At 45.5% G+C, this 22624-nt stretch overlaps 3 protein-coding genes across 3 annotated transcripts in view; 1 reads left to right on the forward strand and 2 right to left on the reverse strand.

Moving 5' to 3' along the window:
- Positions 1 to 3831, reverse strand: part of LOC149355712 (uncharacterized) — a 36960-nt gene extending 33129 nt beyond the window's left edge. Inside the window, exons 1-2 of the mRNA XM_089576168.1 lie at positions 3589 to 3831; positions 3296 to 3463 (exon numbers count right to left, since the gene is read on the reverse strand). Of these exons, the coding sequence (XP_089432294.1) occupies positions 3296 to 3463; positions 3589 to 3831 (411 nt within the window). The remainder of the gene's footprint in view (positions 1 to 3295; positions 3464 to 3588) is intronic.
- An 8613-nt stretch (positions 3832 to 12444) lies between these two features.
- Positions 12445 to 17301, forward strand: LOC149355713 (uncharacterized). Its single transcript, XM_089576169.1, has 12 exons — positions 12445 to 12811; positions 13310 to 13406; positions 14243 to 14449; positions 14657 to 14837; positions 14898 to 15270; positions 15367 to 15531; positions 15648 to 15831; positions 15896 to 16138; positions 16202 to 16373; positions 16451 to 16596; positions 16654 to 16865; positions 16946 to 17301. Exons 1-11 carry the CDS (start codon positions 12479 to 12481, stop codon positions 16824 to 16826), a joined length of 2274 nt encoding a protein of 757 aa, XP_089432295.1. The 5' UTR covers positions 12445 to 12478; the 3' UTR covers positions 16827 to 16865; positions 16946 to 17301.
- On the reverse strand, positions 16944 to 18639 carry LOC149355714 (P2X purinoceptor 7-like). The gene is made up of 3 exons (XM_089583991.1): positions 18260 to 18639; positions 17275 to 17493; positions 16944 to 17137 (listed from the first exon to the last, which is right to left on the reverse strand). The coding sequence occupies exons 1-3, from the start codon at positions 18448 to 18450 to the stop codon at positions 16981 to 16983; spliced, it is 567 nt and encodes a 188-aa protein (XP_089440117.1). The 5' UTR covers positions 18451 to 18639; the 3' UTR covers positions 16944 to 16980.
- Between the last annotated feature and the right edge of the window lie 3985 nt (positions 18640 to 22624).

Genomic DNA, 22624 nt, shown 5'->3' on the forward strand with positions numbered 1-22624 from the left:
CCGATTTCCCCCAGTCGGGTCAGGCCGGGGGTGCTGCCTGTAGGAAGCTGGGGCCAAAGTGTTGTGTTGCCTACGCTGAGGGGCCTTAAAGGTCCAAACGATAGGCATAGGCTCAAGCACCAGGATCCCCTTTTCCCTGGACACGGCGATGCCACTCACGGCTAAGCGCGGGTGCTCGGATCCGTGGTGACGCACTGGTCACCATCATCCCCCAGGTACCATCATCCCCCAGATGCTCAGGTACCCGTGGTGTCGCAACTCGCCAACGTCTGCATGAATCAGACGCCCCTGCGGGGCAACAAACTTTTGCGGATTAATTAAATGACCAGAGAGGTTAACGAATGTAGGGGCAGAAAACCAAGCTACTAAGAAATCCAATGGACAATGAACCCCCCTCGGACGTCCTGCAGACATCCTGAATACCCGCACGACGTCCATGGGAGTTCAAATGCCCATTGGGAAGTTTTGCAAGCAAAGCTGGTACTATATAAAACAGAAAAATCAGCAAAATGTGACGAGACATGTGGTGAAAAGCGACACCATGGACACCAACAGGGGTTGGTCCATCCCTGTCAAAGTCCCTTCTTCCCCGAGCGTAGTGTCCCCTAGGCGATGTAGCCCCCCTGAACTCTTGTGTACCTTTCACTGGACTGCAGCCACACTGGAGCTATTTTCATCCTAAGGCATGAAAACAATACCAAGCCACGAGATGTACAGCACAACCCATCTGCTGCGAGTGCAACTGCGCAAAGCGGGTTTTAAGGATTTCACTTCCGTCACCCTTTTCACTGTCTCTCTTGTCCGCAGTGACTGAGGATACATCGTTCACAAACTGGAAAAAACAGTGGGACAGCTCCGCCTGTTCCACTATCCCTTTGCAAGCTGCGTTTCCATGCACGCGACATCTCTTAGCATAGCGTTAGGAAAGAACAGGTTCACTGGCACCCGTTCAGATTTCATCCCCAGAGCGTTCAGTCAACTGCTTGATAGCACGAGCGGACGCTATGACATGTGATGTTGCACCTCATTTTCTGGCTCATGCAAACAGCAGTATTTTACGTCTGCTGCCAGACTGTTTTGTGAGAAAAGAGCAAGTTAAACGATGTGCTAAGCATGCAGTGAAGTCCCCGACCAATTTCTCTGACCAGGCGAGACAAGAAATACCGTGTTTCCTCGCAAGCCATTTGCACAAAAATTTGAAGAAAAAAAAATCAGTTTAAAATTGGTGGAGGGGTGCAGGTTATTAAAGAATTTTTTTTTCGAGGGGCAAATGACTTTATGGCAAAGCGTGGCCTCCTGTGCATAGTTTACCCCCACTGACACATGGACACGTGTGAAGCCGATGAGGGGCCCAAGAAAAGCAAAGCCAAATTCACAATTATGTGTTTATTCGACAACTCCATCCATGCTGGCTTATGCATAGAGCAACGCTCCGAAAGAACGCTGTTGCACCTTCAAAGTCGGCTGCCATTTTCTGTGCAGGCCATTTTACAGGGCTGGCCAGCCTTATTTAGGCATCATGATTGTGTCACGGCAGCGGCCACTGAAGCGAAAGAGAAACTGAAGATCATATTCTCTGTTCAAAAATCAGCAACAGAGCAGCCGCAAGAAAATTGACGTGGATAAACCCTGAGTTTGCAACTGGCAGAAGAAGAAATTCTCAGAACAGCAAACATATGAGAGGAGATTGTTTCACAGCCTGAAGGCTGGTGTGCACCCCAAGCTCAAGACAATTCTTGCGAAGTTTATCAAGAGAAAAGGAGTCGCGGCCGCGCTGTTCCTACAGTGGCGGCACGAAGGGTAGAATGGGAAAGAAGAAAATAAAACTGGCCAGCCCTCACCACCTGAGCACAACGGCCTACAGAGATGGCACACATAGAAGCTATCAAGCTGGCCTGCGCACTAGATATATGACACGAAAAGTTGCATGCTGGCCTGGGCACTAGATATATCACACGAAAAGTTGCATTCTGGCCTGGGCACTAGACATATCACACGAAAAGTTGCATGCTGGCCTGGGCACTAGACATACTGCCACGTATCATTTTAGTGGCCGTTCGTTCGCGCTCAAGGCTGCAGGAAAGGGGTTTTATAATTTTTTTTTTTTGAGACGCGAGAAGCGACCGGACTAATCTCGATTGCTCATAGCCATGAAGAGCTGCATCTACGTTTTTCTAGATTACTGTAGATGATCTTGACTTGTTATCTCGAAGTTTCCTTGGTAGCTTTAAATTGAGCGATGCCGCGAGTGGCGGGCATTCGTAGTTCGACGACTGGCGAGCACCGTTGTTGCTTACGCCGCCGCCGAGTGATTCGGTTCTTTTGCGGGCGCAAGTCAGCCCAATTAAAGTACTTCGTTTCCAAGACTGGTTGGTGTCTTCCTGACCGCTGGACTGCCGTCACTACAACGTGACAATATCACACGAAAAGTTGCACGCTGGACTGGGCACTAGATATATCACACGAAAAGTTGCATGCTTGCCTGGGCACTAGACATATCACACGAAAAGTTGCATGCCGTCCAGCGCACTCGACATATCACACGAAAAGTTGCATGCTGGCCTGGGTACTAGATATATCACACGAAAAGTTGCATGCTAACCTGGGCACTAGACATATCACACGAAAAGTTTAATGCTGGCCTGCGCACTGGACATATCACACGAAAAGTTGCAGGCTGGCCTGCGCACTGGACATATCACGCGAAAAGTTGCATGCTGGCCTGGGCACTAGACATATCACATGAAAATTTGCATGCTGGCCTGGGCACTAGATATATCAAACGAAAAGTTGCATGCTGGCCTGCGCACTAGACATGTCACACGAAACGTTGCATACTAGTTTGGGCACTAGACATATCACACGAAACGTTGCATGCGAGCCTTGGACGGCTGCAGTGGTTTTGAGCTCAGAAGGGATTTCGATGCGTGCCAGAGTAGTGCTTTAGTTGTGTCTCCAGCCCACCCCACATTTGCAATGACACCCTTATAAGGGACATAGCCATGGGTCATGCCACGAATTAATTCTGTTCTAGCATGCTGCGATGTATGCCCCTCACCACCTAACATGCACTGTACCAGGTGGATACACAGTCCATTTCTACGGGCAATGGCGGCCGGGAAAAATGAATTGTCCGGTAGAAGCCAGCAAACGCACCACAATCCTTGTAGCCTACTACGATATACGATGAGTATGCACACGCAAACGTTGAGATGTAGTGTGAAACACCACCGCCACTAGAACGAACAGTCAATGAAGTTTTCCCTACACGCTGTTAAGGTACTTATTAACATACCTGTTGGGCTGACTGGACTGGCACCTCGGTCAGGCTGGCCACCGTGACGGGCCCGTCCTTGCTGCTCATCTTGAGCTGCAGCAACGGGGCCTTCTCTGCTTGGGACGGAGGAACCAGGAGGTCGTGCAGGGTCTTGTACACCTGTACAAAGCTGGCCACCATGGTGTACTGCAACGGAGGCAAGCCACATCAATCATCACCTCGGAATCAAAAAGGGGTGCAGTCAATGGCAGGCTTAAAGAACAGTGCGCAAGAGCGTCCACGTTCCCCCCTCCCTTTCTGCGCACACTGACCGTCCACTGGGGGTGCTTCTGGGATGTCTCGAAGACCTGGTGGAGGGCCCGGGGGATGACGCCCCTCAGCTCGCCATCCTCGTCCCCCTCCATGGTGTGGGTCTGGCCGGCGCCCGTCTGGCCGTAGGCAACGATGCGCACGTTATAGCCGTCCAGTGAACTCTGCACCAGGTGGGAGACTTCGGCGCACACCTCCGCCTGACTGGTCACGCCCGGGAACACTCGTTCAAAGCTGAAAGCCATGACGGTCTCCCGTTGCGCCTGTACGTACTACGAGGCAGAAACACCCACACATACCACCAGTGTGCAGGGCTCAGCAGGCATGGACGACTAATTACACCTCGATGCGAAAAGCAAATCTGCAGTTACCAATATCTGTGAAAAAAGATTTCGAGCAAGACATGTATGGACAATTATAGACAACTTGTCATTTTTCATATATTTTCCTCCTCCAAGAAACACTCCACTAACAGTTGTTGACTGTCATCAACGGAGCATTGCGGTCGGAGAAATATATGAATCTATGGCCGAGTTGCTGCACCAATGCCTGGTTTTCAAAGGTGAGGTCTTGGCAAGTATTTCGCGAGGTTGGCCCAGCCGTGGGAGGCGTTACGAGTGAGAGGAACGGGATGTTCTCCCGCATAAGTGGTAAGAAATTCCTCTTTGTCTTTATATGTACATTAATGTCCCACCCACCTTGCCACCCTGGCAGGTGGCAGTCAATGGTTGATCGCGAGAGTTCGCTCACCGTTGTCAGCAGTAACGAATGAAGCCCACATCTCTCATCACCCCACGAGCCTATAAGCGCGATCCACGTTTCCACTGACCCAGGGATCCAGTTACGCGCACTTGCTTTCCTTAAAATGGCACAACGTTGTCAATGCCAAAGCAGGCAGCGCACATCTTTCCCTACCACTACGTAGCTTAAAGCAAGATTGAGGTGTGCACTGTTTGGAGAGCGCAGATATGCGCCTTTTCTTTTTTTATAAGCTCCTGCTCCAATGGTTTCGCAGCTTAAAGCACGACTAAGGTGTCCACTGCTGGCTAGAACGACGACAGCGATGGCGATGCTGCGAAACGCAGAAACGGGCGCCGAAGTGCTGTGCTCTAAATATCGCGTGCGGGTAGACTGCGGCGGCGTGAAGTGTACAGCAGCGCTTACTGCCTGTGAAACACGATACGAATTCACGTGCGGCTCATTGCAGGAACGCTTGCATTTGGCCTTAAAGTACGCGATCCTCGTTTCGCACTCCAGTGGAAATAGGTACAACGCAGTTTCCCGGCAGTGAAGAGAGCATGGCGCACTGGACCTAAGCGTTTAAGCCGCAGAGCGACACTGCAGATGGTTAAAGAGTAATGCTGGTCACACCATCGACACGTACAGAAAGGTGGGGAAGGCAGGCGCGCCCCACGAATGTAGGTGCGAGCTACTGTAGTAGAGCTTCAGTGCACAGTTGGGGATCCGTTGATACCTGAGGCTCCCTGCGTGAGTGAACGCTTGCACAGAAGCTCACCTTTTCGCAGATGTCGCACTCTGTCAGTCAGCAGCGGCGATAAACGACGAGAAGGCACAACACAGTTCGAAAAAACGCGTGACGTATCACTCGAACGCTGTGATGGGCCACGTACCTCTCAGGCGCATGAATACGACCCTCGAGATGCTTTCGCTTCTTCCTCTTCGAAGGCAGCGCGTGAGAGGAAACGGAAAGATCAACGCAAGTGACTTTCATCCAGATTTGTTCTTTTGTATAGCGGATAGATGTGCGGTCTTTCTCGAGAGATATTTTTCAAGTTTAAATTGTGTACAGATTTAGTCCTTCTGTACGCATTACTAAAATACGTTTTCTTTTTCATCATCGCGTTCCATTGGCTGTAAAGGAGTCTGGAAGGGACTCTCAATAAAGGTACGCTATTCCAGTGTTGCAAAAGGACGCCGCTTCACGAATATCCTCCAGCAAGAATACCTTCAAAGCGTTTCGCATAAACTGAGTGTTCTGTAGGTAAAATTTCAATTTCAGCGTCCTCGCGCATTTCGCGCTCTTCTCGTAATTTTCTCCACGCTCAAAGACTCCGCCGGCCCTACCCACTCGGCCCGACCGCATGCTGCTAGGACCAGCGCGGGAATTGCCCGATGAGGCGCAGCTTCTTGACCCACCAGAGTGACGACTGGCCGCGTGGCGGCTGAAACAATGCAAATAATAACCATTTCTTAACCGGCACACGCAAGAACGTGAAACGGAGTAGGGTTTCAGCTTGAAAAAGTCGTCAGAAGGGGTTCGGCAGTTTTGGGTGCTGTGCTGCGTGTGGAAGTGTATTCTTTGTTTCAGGCTCTCAAGACAGCCCAATGTGGTGATTAAGAGAGTTAAAATCTACTCTCCTCAGAAAGTGTTTAGGTAGTCTTTAACAATGTTTTCGGCCCTGGTCTCCTCTCCTGAGGACAAAGAATAAATTTTTCGAAGACATACATTCAAAAAATTCACCGAGGTCGAAAGCGAATCGGTGCGAAATGGCCCCCTTAATATTTTTCCCCTTTTTAGAGTTACTTTTTTTTATTGCGGTTGAAAGCGACGAGAATGTTGGCGAATGACACGGTCGAGCGCTGTCATAGAAGCTGCAATTTCTGACGATTTTTATTCTATACGTGCTTACTTGAGCACGCTGATAAGTTTGTACTTTTTTTCAACTTTAATGGAGGCAATATTCCAACTAAGGGCTTTTTTCCTTAAAATAACAATAAATGTAGGACCACACTTCCTTACATGTTCTTATATGCGGACTCCACGGCTTGGTGGATAGCGTGTCGCGAACTGAAGCTCGGAAAGGCTTGTTGAAAAAATTGTTATAGCATCACATCAGATATGCATCTCATGTCTTTCTGACAATGTGGACACTTCGCGGTGCCGTAGACGGTGCAAAAATGCCGAATGAGTTGAATACGAAGATGGAAAAATGCAGCGTTCTTGGACGTCGCTTTTAATTGTGAGGCAACTGCGGAATATTACAAGGTGCCATTAAGAAGGTGCCGATGACAATGGTCTAATCTTCCGATGCGCACCAAAATCTTGCATTTAAATCTTGACCTGCTCTCGCATCGATTGGTTAACACTGGAATAGAAAACCAATAGGTTGTGTTTTTGACAAGAAATAGCGGAAAACAACAAGCTTCTCGAGAAGGGATCTGTGGATATAGATTATTGTGGCGAAATCTCAAGATATGCGACAATACAATGGCATCCATTGAAAACTTCTCGTTGAAAAAATGCGCTTCTCTAGAATTTTTGCATAATGTAAGGAGCGCCTTTAAAATAACACGATGATTCGCGGGTAGAAGTTGTAGAAGAAGGGAAAGTATAAAACTGCACTTCCTCAGATTCAACAGGAACGTAGCGGACGCAGCAGCAAGGATTAGAAGCATTTCCGAACGCAAAATTAGCGGAAGGCGGCCATGTCACCCACTGCATACAAAGAAAAGACCAAGCCTTTCTGTGTGGTCAACAAGTCAGGACGTTTGGTGCGATGTTTGGTGGAAAGAAGCAGAATCGATCCAACCTAGAAGGCTATTACGGGACACTCCGGATTAATTTTCAGAAACTGTATGCACAGCAGTGCTTGAGCAGCTGAAAAGACAAAAAAAAAGAAGAGCTTCGATGTTTTTTGTAAACAAAAATATTCGACTGTTATGCTAAGGTTAAAGCGAATCTACAGGGAAATATCAAATTAGGCAACACGTATTCCTCGCGAAAATTAAAGACTTTTTTAAACGCGGAAAGGCGGCTGCGTTGCTGAAAAAAAATGAAAGTTATGAAACATTTCCACATTCAAAGCGCCTGCGAAAAATAAACTTCCGTGAGACGTTTCTACAACAAAACCGACCAATCAGGGGCGCCACTTCCGAAAACCGAAACTAGGCCGGAAACCGAAAGTCTGGTCGCCGCGGCAGCGTGCTCCAGGAAAGTTCTATGAGATAATTTTATGTCTTCTGCCCATTGGAAACACACATACACCTTACACAAAGCTTCCTGCTGAGAGAACAAGAGAAGCCAGTCTGTGAAAAATGCGGAGATGAACTTACAATTAATCACATTTTATTTTTATGCAAGAAACTTTAAAAATAAGGGAAAAGTACTTTAGTGAATTTTACGATGAACACATTCCTTTTCTCCCTACACTGGTCTTAAGCGACAAAGCAATATTTGGCATATCTTGTGTTTTTCGCTTTTTAAGAGAAGCAGGCTTTCCCGAGAGACTATAAATTCAGATCCACTGCTTTGCTTCACTTTTTTTATACACCTCAGCCGTTTTCTCATGCCTGAGAAAAATGCTAAGGCCTTTAGTTGATTGTTCGGGAAACCTCTGGATCCTTGCCAGCCAAGGATGGCCGCTGAGGTTACTCGACCTTCTTAAAAGCTTTTAATACAATCCATTACTGAAATTTCTTTCCCAGCATTACAGCGTGTGAGCGAACTAACTTTTTCGGCGCTTTACACACCGATGTTTTTCACTTTTTAGTAGAATCCACAGAAAACAATTTTCTTGCAACTTGAGCTTGGCACCTGATAGCCTTGCATGCTTATGCGCCACTAAAGCCAACGCAACACAACAAAGGGGCGGGAACGGGGTCGGGATATTCTTTCCAGTTTATGCTGCAACTGTTACAACTATTTTAGTTTTTTTAGTTCGCAGAATGTATACCAGGGGTAATTCTGGAATTTGGTGAACCGTCTAATACTCTTTTTCAAGTGGTGCTTTCTCGATAACACCCATAAGTCATTTGGATAGCTCAAATGCTAATTATATGGGCAGACATGAAGGCTAGCTGGTGGTTCATTGATTTATTTATTTATTATCCGCATCGCTTGTTTCAGGCATTACAGCAGGGGAGACATCATCATATCACTTCGAAATCACATGCGCAAAACATGGTAAAAAGCATCATTTGCTAGCACTCAAAACAACATTCGGCGGCAAAGCATTCCAGTCTGTAATCGTACGTGCAAAAAAAGAATAACGCAGGACGTCACTTCTAAAAGAAAGTTCACACACTTTCAGAGAGTGGTCACGCCTTTTTGATATATAAGATGAAGGTTTTATGAATAGATTTCTACTTATACCGGTTTTACAGTGGTATATATTATGAAAAAATTTTAACCTCAAATCTTTCCTGTGCTCCTTCAGCTCCTGCCATTTCAGTTTGGTTTTAATATCTCGCACACTATGATTTCCCCTCCAATTACCGTGAACAAACCTCACTGCCCTGTTTTGTATCTTCTCAATTGCATCAACAAATTGGGCAGTATACGGATCCCAGCACACGCAAGCGTATTCTAATAATGAGCGGACTTTTGCAAAATATAACTTTTCTTTGAGACTACTTGGAAGCAGACTAAAATTGCGTCTTAAGAATCCCAACACCAGAGCAGCTTTAGTCTTTATGCAGGTAATGTGTTTTGCCCATCTCAGATCTGACGTAAAAAGAACTCCCAGGTATTTATGTTCGGAAACGCTTTTTAAATCTGTGCTACCTAATGTATAAGTGTTTGTTTGATATGACCTCTTTCTGGTAAAAGTGACGTGTACCCACTTTTCCACTTTAAGAGACGAGACATCTTCCATTTAGTGCACCATTCCAGTACTGTATCCAGATCATTTTGCAAGCGCTAATGATCACGTGCATTATTAATCACCCTGTAGACCACACAGTCGTCAGCAAACATTCTGAAAGATGACTGAATACCTTCAGCAACATCATTTATCAAAAGCAAAAACAAAGGAGGACCCAAAACTGAACCCTGGAGCACTCCTGAAGTCACATCAACATAAGGAAATGAACATCCATTGACCACCACGCTCTTCCCTCTTTGGCAAAAGTATTCGGCTGTCCACATAATGATACTTTCGTTAAGCTTATACGTTCGCAATTTGGAGACGAGAAGGTCATGAGGAACAACGTCAAACACTTTCCTGAAGTGAAGAAAAATACAATCAATCAATTGTCTTTTCTCCATAGCTACTGCTAAGTCATGTGTAAATTCAACCAGTTGCCTTGAACAAGAAAATCCTTGACGGTATCCATTTGGACTAGCATGAATAAGACTGTACTTGGTGAGATGAGACATAATGCAACTATAAAGAATATGTTCCATTGTTTTGCACACTACACTCTACTATCTACACTCTACACACTACACTCTACACTATCTCTGGATCGCCTGCTTGACAAGAACCGTGTCGGGATGAAAGTTTCGCTGAGTGTAAGCAGCTTCTCTTTAAGGACGTTCCATAGCTGTTCAGTGCTCAGGTCGTCTGCTAGCGACCAAACGTTGGATGAAAACACTCAATGGCTGAATTAATCGCATCAAAGTTGCCTTTACTGTAAACGTACGCTTTTTATTTATTTATTTATTTATTTATTTATACAGAATACCCCTAAAGGCCCTCGAGAGGGTATTACATAGGGGGGGGGGGGGGGCGCACAGGCAATTGAACAGAATAAACAAAACCACAAATATAAAACAAACAACAAAAGCACAAATAAGACACTTTGGATGACATAAGTAAGCAAAAGAATCAATCAAAAGCACAAATAAGACACTTTGAATGACATAAGTAAGCAAAAGAATCAAAAGAATGGTAGCGCGGCAAAGAACGAAGATTACTGCAGTATTAAAATTATAAAAACAGAACACTAATACAATTAATCTTTTTAGTAACAAACCCTGCAAAAAACGAAGCCATGAACAAATAAAATAACAATGTATGCGAAGAGTTAAGCAGTAGTTATTGAAGATATAAGTTTAAAATATTTATCACGATCAGTGGTGGTTGCGATATGTGAAGGCAGAGTGTTCCAGTCAGATATTGTGCGTGGTAAGAATGAATGCGCATAGATAAATGTTCTGCACGTGAAACGTCTAACTTTAAAGGGATGATCGCGGCGGTCAAAAATCGAAGGAGGCAATGAAAAAAAGTCGTTATGAAGTGATGGATGATGAGAAAGTTTATGAAAAAGTGATAGTCGTGCAATTTTACCGCGGTGACATAAATCCTGGAGACCTGCGCGTTTCTTTAAGGCTGTGATGCTGGTGTTGCGTTAATAATCGGAGTAAATAAAACGAACGGCGCGGTTCTGCAATGATGCAATGTTATTTATTAGGTAAGATGGGTAAGGGTCCCAAATAGCCGAGGCATATTCAATTTTAGGTCGAATTAGAGTGGTATAGGCATCAGCACGGAGGTGAGGAGGAGCATGCTTTAGGTTATGTTTTGAGAGACCTAATGACCGATTAGCAGGTGCAAGCATAAGGTTAATATGGTGGTTCCATTTTAAGTCTGAATGAAGGTGAAGTCCTAAGTACTTATACGTGGTGACTAGCTCGAGTGAGCTATTATTTAAGGAGTATGCTGTTTGAATTCAAGACATTCGGTTAGTAAAAGACATCAATTTAGTTTTTGAGTGATTAAGTTGCATAAGCCATGTTGAGCACCATGCTGTTACTGAATCCAGGTCAGATTGAAGGGATTGGCAATCGGTGTCAGAATAAATTTTGCGATAAATTACACAATCATCAGCAAAAAGTCTGATATGGGAAGAAATGGAATCCGGTAAATCTTTGATAAATATTAGGAAAGTACGGGGCCAAGCACACTTCCTTGTGGGACGTCAGAGTGTACTTGGCTGAAAGACAAATTGTGGTATTTGACAGTTGTAAATTGAGACCTGGAAAAGAGAAAATCTCTATTGGGTATCTTAATTATTGGCAAATTTTCAACATTAATGTCAGCAACAAATAAATTGTGATCACTAATACTAGGCAAGACGTGCCCATTTGATACAATATTCGGAGTGTTGCACAACAATAAATCAAGTACATGACCGGTGCCATCGTTTCTTGATGGCATGCAAACATTTTGCTGAAACGTATGGTCATCAAGAAAGTAAAAAAAGCAGAATATAAACTACCAGAAGCAGTAGTTCTGAGATCATTGTGCAACCAGCCAATGTCAGGCAGGCTGAAGTCCCCCCCCCTAGCAAAATGTGGTCACATTTAATGGCATCGACTAGCTGCGACAGTTTGGCAATCTCTTCGTAGGTTGCATTCCGAGGTCGGTAGTATGACCCAATGGCAAGCGTTTTGCCATTTGCTAAGCGTAATTTACAAAAAACAGACTCAATCTCAGTAGCACTGCAATCCAGTAAGACACATGGTGTACCGCGGCGTACGAGAACAAACACCCCGCCTCCTCTTGCATTTCTATCACATCGAAACCAGTGATAGCCATCGGAAAAAACTTCCGAGTCCAATATAGAACAATCGTGCCACGACTCCGTGCCCAGTATTCTCGCTGGTTGCACCGAACGGATAAGTAAGAAAAAATCTTCAACTTTGTTATTTATGCTTCTGCAATTGACTATCATAACAGTGAGTGGCTAAACGGCTGTCTGCGAGCTAATCGGTCATATCTGAACCACGCTCCCTGACGCGCTGTCAACCTGATATCGTTTATCGTCTAGGTGCAACGTTTCATATCTTAAAGGGATACTGAACCAAACTTTTGGAGCTCCTCTTTCACATGTAAAGAAGAGTTCGACTGCTAAAATTATTAAATGCGACAAGCATTTTCGCGAAAACAGGCGGATAACATATTTTTTTCGCGATTTACTGCCGTATCGCTGCAACTGGCGGCCGCCTGTGGAAGCTCTGACTAGACGTCACAACACCCATGTTTTGCGATGCCAATCCAATCCACATAAAATCCAAATCCAAAATCCAAGTTCTTGTCTGTTTTGCGTCGGTGGCGTCGGAGTGTGGGCGCGTAATCGCTTGATCTACCCAAACTCTATTTCCCGCTATCTGCCTTCGGCCTGAAGCGTTCGGCGTGGCGAAGGGGAATGCCTAGATACTGCTGCGCTCAAGGCTGTGGAAACAGCATCGTTGGTCGCGACACACCGTCGCATACGTTTCCGCGAGATGAAAAGATCCGAAGACTGTGGATTCGTGTTGCACAGCCATCACGCCCAACCTGGACACCTCTGAAAAACGATTTTATTTGTTCGGAGCACTTTCTCGACGAAGATTATGTCACCAGTCCAGCTTTGCTGAGAAGTCTCGGCATTCCGCTCAAAAGGCAACGCCTGAAGCCTGATGCTGTGCCCTCCGTGTTTTCAAGAAAACGCAAAGCAGAGAGCATCAGCAGCGAGGTTGAGAAGAAAAGGCGAAAGGAGGTAGGTGCCGTTCGCATGCAGCGTTCTAGTACCGCCTGTCTGCTATTCGTAACTTCTTGCATGTCGCAAACTAGCGTTCATATTAGCGCAGCGTTCCGTTCAGTGCAGAGTTTGCAGTATGCCATAGTAAACGTTCGCGTGCTCGCGCTTTTGAAAGAGTAGGAGTGGTATGCAGAGTACAGTGTTCAGTAAAAAAAAATATTACCCCAAGTTAATCTCAACTCGCGGCGCTCCCAGCGCAATTCTTTCCCCACTTCTTACTCGCTAGAGGTCCGACACAAAGTCACCGCATGCATGGAATTCGATTTTTCATTCATTTCTCCGCCGCACCGGTCGGCAGTCACTTGTGGTAATCCTTTTTTTATTCCATTTTGCTACCGATGATTGCACGCTGCTGAGTAAAGTGCTGTGAATAATTTTCGTGCATTCTAATTTGCGGAAGAGCATGTTTGTAGATTCGTTCCTAGTTTTATGCTATGTGGTTTTCGTTTGTCACAGATCATTGATCAACTACTTCAAGGTCCTTCTGCCACAGGAGACGCAGGTGAAGCATGTAGTACGAGAGTTTTGACTGAAGGACGGCACTGTGGCACAGGTGAGGCATCCAACACACCAGTTGAGCATAACAGCTCAAGAAGGTACAGTGCATGAAGCATCAAAATAAAATTATTTCAATTATGCATTCATACCGTAGTCCCTGAAAATGGCATTTTGCATGGTAGGCATAAAAAGACTATAGAGTGAAGTCTACTAAAATCATAAATATGTATAAGCCATCGAGTTAGGGAGACGTTCAAAGTGACAAGGGAATTATCAAAAGCATCATAAAGCTGAATTAGTCATTGTTTTTCACTGAAGTTTGTGGCTAATGAAACGATCAAATCTTCATTAAAAAACATAAATAAAAGCCATTATATTATGAATTTAAAAAAACCATACAAGTAAAATATACAATACGGCAGATATGCAGTCATTAATGAACACGGAGGGTTGTGGCAAATGGTATCGCAATATAACTTCGTTAGTAAGGTGATTCTATTGACTGATGGTGTTTAGCACAAATGAACACATGAAGCATTCATTTAATACGCAAAAGAAAAGGGGTGATTGAGAATATGATGCTGCCTTGTAACAAACGCCGCAGTTACATGAATGTGACAGAAGTCGACTCCGGCCCACTTTTTGAGGGAAAGCAGAAAAACAACAAGGAAGAGAATAGAGGATGAGTGATGCCATCTTAAAACCTGTTCTTTCCCCCAAATAAGGAACTGGAGTTGACTTCTGTAGCATTCATGTAACTGTGGCTATAAGCTGAAGAGAAAATATTAGGTAATTAAGAGTAATCCTAAAATGACGCTTCAGTAGAATGCAGATTTTTATGCATTAACATGTCTATTACATAGTTTTGTGTACCATACGGCTCTCTTCCAGTTTGCTGTGAGCGTAACGCTCAGGATGAACATCCCATTGGAAGGCAAAACAGTCAGCATGAAGAACATCGAGAAGTGTTCCCTGAAGCAGTGCATCTTCAGTCTGCACCAGAACTTCATGCTATCAGTGGGTCAGGAGGCATTACTAAAACCAAACAATTTCGGGTAGATGCAGCAGTTCAAACATCAGTAGTCTGTCGAAGTTGGGGTAAGTACATCAGTGACATCACTATACGTTGATTTTTGATTGCCATGTTGATAGGTAGCTCTGCTATTCCTTGCATATAAACATAACAATTGTAATTCTTTGTTTTGGCATGGTTTATCTGTGCACTTTTAAAATGTGTTTACTGTGTAGTATTTTGGCAGTCATACTCTCACAGCTGAATTATAATTTTAGCATATGCCTCTTTAGGGACACAGGCAAATGTCAGTGGGAAATCCTGTGGCGTCCAGACTAGCTTCTTCGAGTTGCCACGGACATCAACACCACTGCCACATTATGCAGATGCACCTGATGAAGGCATACCAGAAACTGAAATCGCAAATCGATATGACGATCCCTCGTTCACCCTGTCTGATGTCAGCTGGGCCAGGTATGTAGTAGCTGTACCTCAAATATTCGATAATGTTGACACAGACCTCTTATGTTTCAGAGATGACAGTGATCACACAAATGTGCCTCTTGAGGAGGAGAGGAAGTTTCTTGTCTTCGAGTCATGCTTAGATGACCTGCTGTCGACCTGCCAACTGTGTGCTCACCCATGCACAGCAATCGATAAGGAGGTGAAAGGCACATTACTGCAAGTGAAACGCATGTGCACAAATCATCACGTTTCTACCTGGGCAACACAGCCTATGGTCAGTCGAAAGGCAGCAGGCAATTTGCTGCTCTCTGCAGCAGTTTTTTACTCTGGGTGCAATACATCAAAGTTTTTTAGAGCACTTAGGAGTATAGGTGTTGCCTGCAGCAGTGACCGAATGCACTTTCAAGTGCAGAAAGCATTTCTGATTCCTGCAGTCACTAAGGTATGTGACCTGGCCTGCCTGATTAGGTCATATAAGTAACTTCAAAACATTTATATTGTAAACAAGTTCAGAGACTATATATTTTCCACTTTTAAGATTTGGACGCAGCAACAAAACACCCTCTTTCAAGAGTCTGCTGGCCGTTCACTGCGTGTTGCCGGTGATGGTAGGGCCGATTCCCCTGGACACTGTGCTAAGTATGGCACCTACTCACTTGTTGACGTAGATCGCAACAAGGTGCTACATGTTGAGACTGTCCAGGTAGTCATTTCTTTTGTATGAAAGAGCAGCATGTGCGTGGATAATTCAGCAAGTTTAGCTGATCAGGATACTGATGACTGTCTCTACAATTGGCTTCGTATTGCTTTTTTTTGCAGTCAAATGAAACAAAAGGCAGCACTCATATGGAGCTAGAAGGCCTCAAGAGGACACTTCACATATGTGAAGCGAATGGTCTGCAGATCTCCACGCTGGTGACAGACCGTCACCCGCAGATCAAGGCGTTCACATCCCGAGAGACCTATATAGAGCATAGATTTGACTGCTGGCATGTCGCCAAGAGTGAGTTCACTTCGTTCAGAGATCTATCTATTAGTGTTTAACTGGTGCTCTTTTTTTTGTGAAGTGCTCAAGAAGAAGTTGACGGCTGCAGGGAAACTCAAAAAGTTTCAGGAATTGACTTCATGGATCCCTGCGGTGATAAACCACCTCTACTGGTGTGCTATGTCGAGCCAAGAACAGCCTGATCTCATTCTGGCAAAGTGGTGCACCCTTGCCCGCCATGTCGTCAATATTCACGATCATGACAAGGAGGCCTATCCGAAATGCCAGCATGCTCCACTGGCTAACAAGAAGTGGCTAGAAGAAGGTATGCTCCTTTGCCCTTTTTTTTGTCATTCCTTCTTGTGTTACCTTCAACACATTCCTTTAGGCTCGCCGGCACACCAGAAACTGAAAGCCATTATCCTAAACAAGGCACTGTTGAAGGACATTCCTCGGCTATCAACCACGGTACAAACATTTGCCGTGGAGTGCTACCACAGCACAATAATCAAGTTTGCGCCAAAGAGCACTCATTTTGGTTATGAAAGCATGGTAGCAAGGTAAAGTATGTTCCATGCACAAACAGTTTCAGTTGCCTGTTGTGATCTGCTCATATTTTTTTTTGGCTTCCTTGCAGGACGCGCCTTGCTGCTCTCCATTATAATGAAAACAGTGCAAGGCAGCAAGCAAGCACCAGGAGCGGAAGCAAGAGGTGGATAGTGAAGTATCCTAAAGCAAAGAAGGCCGCTGTTGTCGCACCAGTGAAGGAAGCGTGCACATATGGTATTTACCTCCATTTTTTTATATACTGAGTGACTTACTGTGCTTTTGTTGTTCCAGGCTATGTAAAGGAATTAGTGCAGTGTGTTTTTGAGCTGTGCGAAAATGCTGGCTCCTACAAGGAAGCAGCACTGCACTCAAGAGTGGAGGTGCCACCTACACTCTCCAGTAATTTTGAGCCTGGCAACAAAGAAGCCCTTGTGAGAGAGCACAAAATGCGCTTCAACCCCTGAATGACTGGAGGCTGGTGTTTCTTCCTGTTATGTCGGGCGGTAAGGGTCTTTGTGTATTCTGGTATTGCCTTGTTTCTGCTGTGCAGATCAGCGAATTGAAAGATGTTTCACTTTTGCAGGATTCTGGCTCTTTATTAGTATGGAAAGGCAGCCGTCACGAGTCCAGGTATCCGGTGTAAGTGCCACTTGCTGCTGGAAATTCTTTACGAATCCTGTGGACAACGCAGCTTGGGAGAACAACTCTATTTCCCTCGCCAAGTCGTCCGTAAATCCACCAAGCGAACTGCCTGTAGGCAGTATACCTGTGTTGGCTGAAAAATTAAAACAAAAATGCACCTGTTTCACTTCATCATATGAAATGCACCAATAAGAACCAGTAGAAACACCAGTAAGTTGACTTGAGGATTACTCCACATGTGGCCAAAACTGGTTATCTCGCAGTACTTACTCATTCAGGTTCCTTTGCCGAGTTTGGTATGGGCAGTAATGCCGAAGCTTGATATATTTTAATTTTAGTATGTGCTGGTTCAGGCAATATAACTCAAAGAGTGGGTGCATGGTGATGCACATGTCATCCTCGGATACTTTTTGTACATCTTCTTGCTCTCTGCAACAGACTCTTTCTCTTTCTGTTGGCATGTCGCTGCAGTGATGACCACAGCTGCACCTGTGGAGTTTTTCGAAAGAGCTGTAATTCACATTTCAAGGGCTAGCTGTGAATAAAAATTTTCAGGTTATCAAGATGAATGGCTTTTTGTATGCATGCAGGTTTTGGACGAAAAACTCAGTCATGCTGAGTGTACATTATGTTGAGTTGAAAAAATGCATGAGCACTGCTGCGAATGAAAACGCGCGGTAGGCGGCCCGAGAGCGAGCATTCGGCGGTAGATTGCATGTTGTAAAGATAGCATGTAAAACGCTCTGCATGGACACATTACAATTCAGCTGGTTACTTTGCAATATTGACTTTTACAGAATGGTTTGCAATTGCCCTTTGCATGGGCAGGCGTCGCCTTCCATGAAAGTTGTACAAGCAGCGTCTCCTCTATCCGTGCTGCGGCCGCACGTCCACGTAGCGCAAGCGATTTGAAGGCGATGGGGCCTGAAATGCATCAGCCGATCTCGACAAACACTACCGGCAAAGCTTTTCTAGGCAAGTTTGGACGTGACACAAGCTGTTGTAGCGTCGAGCTGTCAAACGGCAGCAGTGTTCCACGTATTTTGCCCTTCGGCGCGCAAAAACATGCAGCCCCGTAAATGATGTGGTGAACACCTTCAAACTGCGTCGGACATCAGAAAACGACGAACGACTGAGTCGTAATAATTGTTTATCGGTCTCAACTCGGCATGTGAAACCGTTTACTAACGCGTGACATATCATTACTTTACCTTTCCAGTAATTCTACGTCGAGCACAAGTGAGAAAAAGCTTACCATATAGCTGGCCCCGACTGCCTGACCGGCGCACCCGCTTCCTCCGGTTGCTCGTCCTCGCTTGACGCACATGGCTCGTAGCCGTAAGCGCATATTTTTTTCGGCGGGTGAAAATGCTCCTCGTCGTCAGTGCTGCACTCGCCGCTGGTAGAGCCCCTATCGCTGGTAGACGGACTCGAGCAGTTCGGCATCACGCTTCGAGCAACAGCGACCGACTGGGATGGATTGGCTCGGATTGGCCCAGACTGGCCGTCGGACGAGGGTGATGTGACGTCACGCTCTTCACCTCCCGCTGGCCGCGACAGCTTCGCGCACGCTCGTAAAACGTCGGAAATAAAAATATCCACTGAAAAATATGCAAAGTGACGACTACATTTCGGTGTAATTACATTCCGAGAATCTATTTTCGGCGTTTTTGTTCAATTTTCGGATTTTGCTTCAGTATCCCTTTAATATCGTTTTTTTTTTCCTCTGTGCCATTCTGCTTAGCAAACTCCCACAATTTCTTTCTTTTTTCTCTAGTAGAACGTAAGAAATATTCTGATATGCTGTTTTTTGTACCTTTCAATTTATACGCGTTAAGCAGCACTGCTTGACGTTCCTTAAACGAAGGAAACTTCACAAGTATCGGACGCTTTTTCTCAACATGGTGGGTCCCTATATTATGTGCATGCTCGATGGTAACACTGGTTAGTCCAAGGGAATCCTTACACAAATCAGCAATCAGCTGCTCTGGCTTTGTCGCGGTCACATCTGCTACTGAATCCACGAGACCGTAAAACAAAAGGTTGCACCTCCTTTTTCTGTTTTCAAGGTTAGCCTCTTTTTCTTGAGTTGTCGTCAACGTTTCATGTACCTGACGTTGCTGCTCTTCAACTGCGGTTAGAACCACGCTCATAGCATCTATTTTTGCAAGTGCTAACTCCATAGACAAAAGACGTGTTTTAAGGTCATTTACATCAAGTGTAAGTTTGTTTTGTGTCGCTTCAATACATGTCGACTTTTACATCATAGCCTTCTGACCCTCTAGCCGATCTGTTAGTTTCTTTCCTGGTCCGGGGTTCAATTCAATGTCCCGACCGCATAACACAAGTAAGAAATAAAACGAAGCACTGCGTAAAAGAGCAAAATGTTGCTTCACGTGCAGACGCTTCGACCGCACTGGTCTAAGCGTCCGAGTAACAGCTACAGAAAAAACAATATGGGGTGGAACCGGCAAAAAAAATATGGTTTTTTAAGAGCATGGTAGAAAGAACCAACCAGCATAAGCAGTAGCAAGTGCGTGAATGCCACCGTCATGTTGCCGGTTCCACGCCCCGCTGACCAGGTGCCGCTCCGATGAATTTTTAGCTGAAGGTCGCCGCCAATTCCGCCCGCAACACAGTGTTGGCAGCTGAAGTTCCAAAGTTTGTCGAATTCAGGCCATGCGATGCACCTGTCTAGGTCCACCGCCGACGAATGCAAGCCTGGGCCGCTGGTCCTGTCCGCACGGCAAGAACCGTCACCAAAGAAATCCGGATGGGCTTTTGCCGAACCAACGTCGATCGAAACAACCTGCATAAGCAGTAGCAAGTGCGTGAATGCCACCGTCATGTTCCCGGTTCCACGGCCCTTCTTCTTAAAACAGCGCAAAAGACAAAAACGGTGCGTGTCCTGCTCTCTTGGTCCGTGTCTTTTGAGCTGTTCCAAGAAGCTAATTATATGCTGGTACTGGCGACGCCAGTACCATACGAAGAACAACGGAAAGCGCCGACATTTTCCTGCAGTACACGACCAACGAAGTCACTGCTTCGTTTACTCGCATAAACGAGTTCATTATCATGGACATGCATTTCGCCTTACAGGATTATTCATGCCTGTGCAGGGCGCTTGCGTAGAAGGATGTGGCTTCAACGAGGTGCTTGAAAGTTTGAAGGTGTACTTTTATACAGTACACAATGTTAACTTCCACTTCCTCTGGAAGCGTCATCGAGCGTTCCATGTTTAGTGCATTTTAACAAGGCCAATGTTTGGACAGAAAAATGCGCTCTCAATTTGAGCTGGCAAATTGGCAAACGGTGTCCAAGGCAGACATGGAAAAGTACTGCCTTGTACTAAATGAGTTTTGCGCAATATTACCGGGAGAACACAAAATCGCAGTTGCAACGGCGCCATCTTCACTTTCTGAGCTGGCCGGTGAACTGCTCGCATACGTCATAACCCCTTCAGGCGCTGTGTCCACATATGTGATCGCCACCTAAATCTGCTGACATTTTCGTGTACAAGGCGAATTTTTGACTATCATAGAGTTTCTAAATATTACCTAGATGGAAAACTGGCGCCACCGTCTATGCGAGTTTCTTAAAGGACACTTTATCCACCGTGGGAGTGCCGGGAAGACAACATGTCGTGCTTGGCTTGGCCCTAAAACAATACTACGAATGCAGAGATACAAATTTCCGCAAATTATATAATCCAAGGAAGCGTTTTGATAATCAGTACGTCATGTAATAAAATATCGTCACTATACATTGCTATAAATGAGCAGAAAAGCAGATAGGCATAAACCACCACCCAATTTGCCTGTGGCGAGAGAGAGCTTTCTTTCAGTCCCTCCTTAATCCCTTCTCTTAAGGCGGGGTTAAGGTGTACAACGAGATATGCGAGACGGATACAGCGCCAATTACTTCCCCAAAACCAATTGAACTTAATTTTAGGGAGGGCTTTACCTTCATGCCGCCAAATATAGCGAACCGTGGAAGATGTTTTTTGTTTCGTTCAACAGACACACTTTTAGAGCAAATGCTCTTGCCCAAAAAATTGCTAGCGCTTCAAATACTATACTTTAAAAGCTTCAGTTTTCGCATTGCAAAAATCAGAAACGTTTCATTGGTCTAGCCTGCTATTGCGGGTGCGCACCCCACTTCCGTCCATGGACTATCTTCTTGCCATGAGAAACTTGCCCGAGCCCTTTTTCTATAAGAAACTAGTCTGCATGCAATGAGTGCCGGGTCCCGCCCCGTCCTGGCGCTGAGCTCACAGAATTTGCCTGAGAAAAGCATTGGTTAGGATGCAGCAACCTGTCTCACCACAAGTAAGCTACGGCCGCATTCACACTGACAAGTGCAGCATGCGGATATCTGCGTGAAATAATTCATGAAGTGGAAGTCGTTCTTTGCATGCAATGCGAGGACACCGCCAGTCTTCAAAATGAATCAAACGCAATCCACACGGTGAGTACGGTTACTAACTTAAGTTGCTCTTGTCGAGGTACTTTGCACATTTGTCGTAGGAGTCTCGGAGGCACATATCTTTAAAACTGCAGACTGGTCACAGCAGCAGATTGTTAAGTTCGTAATAGAGAAAAAAAACTTTGTTCCCATCTTTCACATTTCAATGCACAGGTAGCAGAGGTTCCCGCTGAGCAAAACCCAGCTTGCTGCGCAAAGGGCTCCCAGCGAAGGGCCAAAGGGACTTCAGGCTTAGCAGGCACCAGACACTGTGCTCAGCTCACTTCGAGTTAGGCTCCTTCGTATGCTTCGGATCTCAAACGAACTGCGTGCGTATCAGCATAGATAACTACACTACAACAAAGAGCACAAAAACACTAATAACTACAGCGGTGAAAGCGTAACTGAACAACAACAAAAAAATCAATCCGAAGCGCCCTGTTCCCAGCATGCCTCGCGCGTCCATGGTGGATGAATTGCAGAGCCGCCAGCTTTCCTTCTAGTCAATAGTAAGAAACCGTATGCCCCCCATCTAAAGCCCCTTCATATTGAAAGTAGCGACACTCTCCTCCACTCCCGCGGCTTCCTCCTCCATTAGCCTCGCCCGCGGGCTGTGCGCGATGCGCACGGCACGCTTCGACGGCCATCGCGCGCTCGCCGGCCCGATGTGCTCGCTGGCACACGTGAGCGTGCCTAAGTTTGCGCTTTCTTTCACGCTCCTGTTATTCAACACAATGACTAGAAAGTGATGCGTCATGCTTGACTCTACCACGAGCCACATTTATCACCTCGATTAAAAATGAGAGCTCTAGACGTGAGCGCTTGCGGCACGAACAATGAAAGCGCATTCCGTCCTCCTAAATATGGCAGAATTTTTATTAGCATAATATTTACGTATTATTGTATATTCTCCAATATTCTTCAGCACACTAACGCTCCGCTGAATGTAGATTTGACCTAGCGCTGCACTTCCGCGAAAAACACTGTTGTCTATGACGCTGTTCTTTTGTAATCGGACGAGGTAAAGATTGTGGTAATTTAGGTAAAGATGTCGTTTGACGAGTGAAGTTTCAGAAACACTACAGTAGCTGCGATAATGATGGAAGATTTTCTTTATAGCGTGTCATGCATTTTTTAAGCAAGTTTCAGGCCCGAA

This window comes from Amblyomma mixtum, chromosome 3, assembly GCF_055824585.1.
Source record: "Amblyomma mixtum isolate Tamu chromosome 3, ASM5582458v1, whole genome shotgun sequence".
NCBI lineage: Eukaryota > Metazoa > Arthropoda > Arachnida > Ixodida > Ixodidae > Amblyomma > Amblyomma mixtum.

Bases quoted from the DNA above. Each gene is read 5' to 3' on its own strand.
- LOC149355714 (XM_089583991.1), bottom strand. From the start codon at position 18,450: ATGCCGAACTGCTCGAGTCCGTCTACCAGCGATAGGGGCTCTACCAGC. The intron at 17,494-18,259 runs GTAAGCTTTTTC...AAAACTCCACAG, and splicing joins CAGTCGGGGCCAGCTATATG to GTGCAGCTGTGGTCATCACT. The intron at 17,138-17,274 runs GTAAGTACTGCG...TTAATTTTTCAG, and splicing joins CGGCAAAGGAACCTGAATGA to CCAACACAGGTATACTGCCT.
- LOC149355713 (XM_089576169.1), top strand. From the start codon at position 12,479: ATGCCTAGATACTGCTGCGCTCAAGGCTGTGGAAACAGCATCGTTGGT. The intron at 13,407-14,242 runs GTGAGGCATCCA...GCTCTCTTCCAG, and splicing joins AGGACGGCACTGTGGCACAG to TTTGCTGTGAGCGTAACGCT. The intron at 16,374-16,450 runs GTAAAGTATGTT...GCTTCCTTGCAG, and splicing joins TATGAAAGCATGGTAGCAAG to GACGCGCCTTGCTGCTCTCC.